The sequence below is a fragment of the Malurus melanocephalus genome, unplaced genomic scaffold (assembly GCF_030028575.1).
Source record: "Malurus melanocephalus ecotype Western Australia unplaced genomic scaffold, MMel_1.1 scaffold_43, whole genome shotgun sequence".
In the NCBI taxonomy this organism is placed as follows: Eukaryota; Metazoa; Chordata; class Aves; order Passeriformes; family Maluridae; genus Malurus; species Malurus melanocephalus.
In genome coordinates this window covers 1540856-1547020 of record NW_026623275.1, presented here as the reverse complement: position 1 = coordinate 1547020, position 6165 = coordinate 1540856, and the positions used below count along the sequence as shown (strand labels likewise).

The window sequence follows — 6165 nt, the reverse complement described above, 5'->3', positions numbered from 1 at the left end:
GAAGGAAGGAAGGAAGGAAGGAAGGAAGGAAGGAAGGAAGGGTACTAGCAAAATCTTTCCCAAGACAAAAAGCATCCCTTGCTTTTAGTCCTTTTAGTGTCTCCAAAGTCACTTGGGGTACCTTGATCCATCCTAGCTCTTACACCAAAGGCACATGCAGTCATGCCTGTTCACTTTTAAGAGAAAGGCTTGTTACAAAGACTTACTGCACTGTAGAAACCAATCTGATTCATATCAAAATTTTTAAATTTCCATGGTTTAAATAATCTTCCCTTGGAAGTATTGCCCWTCCTATTTTCCCTTTCCTAATACCAGTTAGGTATTTATAAATTGGTGTGAGTAGGAAGTGAGAAGCAAAAATACACCTAAATTAGATCTTACTTTTWAAAAGCTATTTATCTGATTACTGTGATGTAGAAGTTTCCTGTACGCGTGCCAATGAAATCGGTATGGTACCTCCACTGCCTGGCAGCACGAAGACCTTGCATCCTGACCGAATTATGCACGCTCACTAAGTTTTACACTTCCAGGTCTGCTACCCAACATTTCCCCGATTTCAGGCACAATAACTGGTGGGGATGCGTCCCTCCTCCTGAGTGGCATGTCCCGGGATGTCCCGGCCGGCGGCGCTGGGACGGTGCCGCCTGAGCCCCGGCCTCCGCTCCGCCGGGGGGCGCGGGGAGACCGAGCAGACACCGGAGCAAGGTGGAGATACACACAAAAATTACAATAGGCTTTTAATATAAAGCCGCACAGCGCCGCCAGCCCGCCGGACGTGAGCCCGCTGCCCTGCAGCTGTGGAGACTCTGGCTTTGCCCTGACCGCGGTTCTCCCGGCTCGGATCCAGCCCGGAACAGCGGCTCGTTCCCTTAGGGAATCCGCAGGGCTGCCGGGAGCCCGCAGGAGCCGCCTCTTCCCCGAGATCTGCAGCCCCTCGGGCCCGGCATGGCTGGCCGCGGACCCCACAGGGCTGCGCTCCCTCCAGGGAAGGAAGGAGGCGGCTCCGCTCAGCTCCGTGTCCCGCATCCCGCCCTGCTGCCCTCGCCCGGGCCCGCTGCCCCGGGGCACGCCGCCTCAAGGGTGACCGGCAAGGGCGAGGGAAAAGGCGGCCGGCGCCGCAGGGGCTTCCTCGCTGTGCCCGAAGCCTCGGCGAGGCCATTCCCAAACATCTTGCCTTCTCCCCGGGCCCGGGAGAGTGGAGCAGGAGCTGGGGCTGGTCTCAGGGCTGCCGCACACGCTGCTGCTCGTCCCTGAGCCGTGCAGGGCAGGAGGGGAGAGAAGGGGAGGACAGGAAGGCTCGGCTGCACCTTTGATTAAGAAGAGCTTGTCCTGGGATGCGGCGGAGCTCCCAGCGCCCCGGGGCAGGGACAGCCCGCGCCCGGRCTCCAGCGGCGCTGCGGCCACAGCCCCGTCATGGGCGGCCCCGCCGGCAGCCGCCCCCATGGCCCAGGACACGGGAACGGAGGAGGCGGYGGCTGCAACCCGGAAGGAAAGGGAGCGGGGCTGGCACACGCAGCCGCCTTTCCTCCTGCTCCCCGTCCTGCTCCCCCTCCTCGGCCGCGCCGCCCGGCGGGATCCGGCGGGATTCAGCGGCACCTCGGGCGCGGGCGGAGCCGCTGTGCTCCCAGGAAGGGCCTCCTCCCCTTGGGGCGCGTTCTGCGGCTGCAAAGCCCAAATCGCAGAGGGAAAATTGGGAAAGATTGTCTAAGCCTCTTTTAAATCAGGTCTTGAGATTTTTCTTGTCCARCCGACCAGAAAATTGTTTGGAAATCTGTGATTGGTTTCTTCATGCCCCCGCCTGTACACAGGGCTGATGCTGCATGGTGCTTTTTAAAGAGCCTCCTTTTGTAGCAGGCTCATAAGGGCTTTTGTTTTGTTTTGTTGGGGTTTTTGTTTTGGTTTTTTTTTTTTTTTTTTTTTGTTTTTTGGGGTTTTTTTTTAATATCCATGGGACAGATCGCGTAGGGAACTTTATCAGATAAAACTGGGAGACCCTCTTCATTCCCATGAATTTTAGTAATCTGTGTCTTGACGAATGGTGTTCCTTTAAAGTACATATTTTTGCTCCAAATTCTCCTTCAAGTTACGTAAATAGTTTTTGACTATATTTGGTATTTTGACTATATATTTGGTATTTTTCATGTTTGTGCCACGCTAATTCTCAGCTGCCGCTGAATATAAATTGTACTACCCAATTTTACCACTTTACCAGTGTACTAACCTCGAGATTCAGTATGGACAGGTAAAATGTATTTTTAGTTATAACGGTCAGTACTTCAACAGGAAACAATGAATGTAAATAAATCCAAACCAAGCGTTTCTTCCCCAGCTTCATTCTTTGTATCTTTTAACTTAATTTATAGCATGTATCTAAGGGTCTAATTATAGGAACTGGGTTGCTTGGCAAAAATTTAGTATTTTGGGAAACTTCCTGTTCCTGGTACTTCTGAAAACCAATCCAAAGCTATTTCCTAATAGTCCATATTCTGGGTAAATGAAACAATATCTTACACAGCTAACGCATCATCACTAAATMATTTTTTTCTAATCTGGACAGCAGGCAAATGATTCCTAATCTTCTTCCCTGTTGTCTTCTTTTTCCCTTGAAAAAGTACCCCGAAATCCTGTGTATGCTTTGGAATAGAATTAGACTTTGCCACAAATAAAAAAACCTCCTGGAAAAGCTTAGAGAAGGGCACGTTAGAAAAATTGCAGAGTGACAATGTGAAAAGAAGAAATTACTTTTTATATTATGTATTAAAATTTATTAGAATGCATAGAACTAAAACAGCAGCATGCATATAATTTTGTTTTTAAATTGTGTCAAGATCATCACTGCATCTGATAGAGGAATCCTTCAAATTGTGAGAGACAATTAGGTTATTGTGTCTGTTGTAGTTTTTTTGTGTCTTTGATGATAACAGTCCTATAGTTTATTCTCAGGATAGTTTTTTTCAGTTCATATCAATCAAGACATCACTTTCTTTCAAATTTTTCCAGAATCAGGAAGAAAGAGAAGAGAAAGGGATAATGATGTTATTTAATCCTGGTTTTAACAATGCCAAGAATCTATATTTAAGAGAGTCAGATAAGATCTGTCTCTATTAATCATTCTCAGAGACTTAAAGTAGGGCATAAAGACCATGAAATCCACTCTGAATAACTTGAAATTCTTAGTGCTGTAAATTTTACTTGATTTAAAAAACGCAGAAGATGTTCAGCAGMATTGTATTCATTTGAGTTACAATATTAATCTCTTCTTGTTGTATAATTTAATATAATATAATGGTTTCTTTCCTTTTATTACAAAAAAATATTGGTGGGCCAAAAGCAGACAGTGAGAGGGAACCAAAGTTTTCAGCTTCAAAGAATGTGTAAACCTCCACTTGTAATTCTGATGTCATGGTTAGGAATTTTATATCAACCCTGGGTTTTAATGAAAACTTGGTAACATTGTGCCTCTCCCATGGGATTTCATATTATTGTACAGTATGGCAAGGGAGGAGTGTGGAAAGAGAGTAAGCAAGGAAGAAAATAATTTAAAAATAAAACCAAAGAAACAAGTTAGCATAAACATATTCTCTAAGGGATTTTTATCACCTTTGCAAACACATGGTATTGCTGCCAATAACCAGCTCTGTCAAGAAATAGAACCACAGTGTGCAAACTTCTTAACGTAATGCTGTGAAATATTTCAGTCCTGGCCTGTGTCTCCTGCTCTCCTTCCTCTCCTGTGCAGGACTGTACAGTGATACCTGGCCATTTCTGTTAACAGGGAGTGTCACTTGAGGAGAAGCTTGCAATTTAGGTGTTTATAGACAAAGAAGCTACTTGATAAGATTATTGGTACATAATAAAAGCAATAATTTTATATACCCACTAAGTTATCTGTCTGATCTATATATCCAAAACTTTTGAGTGCCAGTGGAAAAAATGTTGGCACCTGAGACACAGAATCCTATTTGGAGTTTGAAAATCCAATTCAAAACATAGAGGAGGTTGATTTGAATACTGGTTAAACTGACATGTTCAGTAATTGAACTGGATTATTTAAAAGAACTTGGGAAAGAGCCAAACACTGGCTTTAGAAAGAGAGAAAATGCAGCATTTGAGCAATCCTTTGGCTCTCAGGAGAGCTGAGCTTTGTTCTCTGCCTGACTTGCTGGGGTCATTTCCTCTATTTATGGCAGCTTTGATATTCCTGAAAGCACCATGCAGCATCAGCACTGTGTACAGGCRGGGGCATGAAGAAACCAATTACATATTTCCAAACAATTTTCTGGTCAGTTGGACGAGAAATTAAAGTGTTCTGCAGCTATGATTTGGTTTCTGCAGAAACCTGTTTTTACAATTAGCTGGTTACTGTTTTGCATCTCCTAAGGATCTGGTGGCTGAAATTCCCATGTTGGTAGTCTGTCCTCAGGTCTCTTATCTCATGCAGCAAAAATCTGGTCACTGAATGATGTGTAGGCTTTAATCACAGAAATACTGACAAAAGTCAGTGCTCATTTGTCAAATCTAYGCACAATTGTTAGAAAAGCCTTGCACCAGAGAATCAAAAGACRTGCAAAAAATGTTGGTTGAGCTGGCTTCACACACACACTTATGGGATTTTTCCCTTTGGGGSTGATGGGGAGATTAATTGGTTTGCACAAGGCTCTGCTGTGGTTCTGCAGCAAAGGCAGGAGCTGAGAGGCCAGATGTCCAGATTCCCAGCCACCTACCCCCAATCCAGAGATGCTTTTTTAAAGTGCAGCTTGCTTCTCCAGAACATCCAACGCTCCTCTCTAATTTCACTTCTACATTTGGTTATTCAGCAGCGCACGTGAGGCATAGCTTCGGACAAGACTGAGTGTGCCGGCACTCAGCACAGACAGCACGGCAGCTTTGTTTGTTATGGCCACAGCCTGGCCACGTTTCAATAAATGGCAAAAGTCCCATTGGCAATATGGCCAGAGTTTCAGTTATAAATCCCAAATTATCATTTGTGGATGATGACATTATGGCTGGTCAGAGGCGCACTACAGATTTCAGAGCTGTTGGTAACATATCAAGGCTGTCATATGCCTTGGACAGAATTTAGGTGGGGCTCCAAAGATGAGAACACTTCCAGAGGGTCTTCTTTCATATGCCTGTATCTACTTGTTTTCTGTTCTCATCCTTTACTAAATTRTATGCTTTATTACCTGCTCAGTGTTTATAATGTTCTCTTTTGGCAAGWAAAATATGCCTATATCTGTTTGCTTTGCTCACATTTACTAGAGAGGAAAATCACAGATCCCTTCCCAATTCCTGTGGTATTACTACTGTCTATAGAGACCTAGCAAATTATGTTTCCAAGTTATTTTTGAATTTCACTGGGTACCATGTCTTTAGTGGTCTTAGTATGTATTTCATTGTAGAATTTTTAATAGTGCTGGCATGCACCACTGGGCAGCAGAGGGTCCCTCAGATGCCATGTTCAGAGGCTGCTGCATGGCATGTGCCTGTGGGAGATCTGTGTGCCCACCCCATGCCACTGTGGCCAGYGACACCAGTTTGGGGACCCTGGACAGTGGCATGTGCGCTGCAGAGGGAAGAAACTGGACCGGCATTGCATTTATCGTGGGGAGGTGGCCAGTATAAACTTGACTTGTGTATACTACTATGTCACCTGCTGAGAAAGCCAACTGTAAAATTAATTGTCAGAAATAYGAGATGCATATTTTTCCTAATTGGCTTCAGTGTAATTACATCCAAAGGCCCTTTTCACAGTCATTCACAGAGCTTAATTGCTATAGTTTAATATTACAATTTTAAAAGGCCTGGAAGGAGAGCTGATATTAGGCTAGCTTCCTGATGAATTATAATTATCACTTTGTGTAGATGGGTGGAAAACATTTCTAATTAAATTACTCTTGTTACATAAATTAATATTGTGATCTGGAGAAAGCACTTCTGATTTCACATCTAAAATATATTTAAGAGCACCAAGTTTGTGCCAGAATTTCACTTGGCAGGTCTAATTGTCTTCTAAAAAGACTTGACTTTTTATTAGCACCTTATCATAGGTTTCTGCAGTGAAGATGTTTGGCAATGATAGAATGATTCAAGGGTTGCACAGAAAATAAAGYAAAATAAAATAAAACTRTGCAACTAGCATAATTTCTTAGTTCTRTGAGCATG

At 44.1% G+C, this 6165-nt stretch overlaps 1 protein-coding gene across 1 annotated transcript in view; it reads right to left on the bottom strand.

Moving 5' to 3' along the window:
• The window catches only part of TMEM242 (transmembrane protein 242), a 24514-nt gene extending 23022 nt beyond the window's left edge, over nucleotides 1–1492 (bottom strand). Inside the window, exon 1 of the mRNA XM_057364862.1 lies at nucleotides 1308–1492. Within this exon, the coding sequence (XP_057220845.1) occupies nucleotides 1308–1443 (136 nt within the window). The 5' untranslated portion in view covers nucleotides 1444–1492. The remainder of the gene's footprint in view (nucleotides 1–1307) is intronic.
• Nucleotides 1493–6165: the final 4673 nt, after the last annotated feature.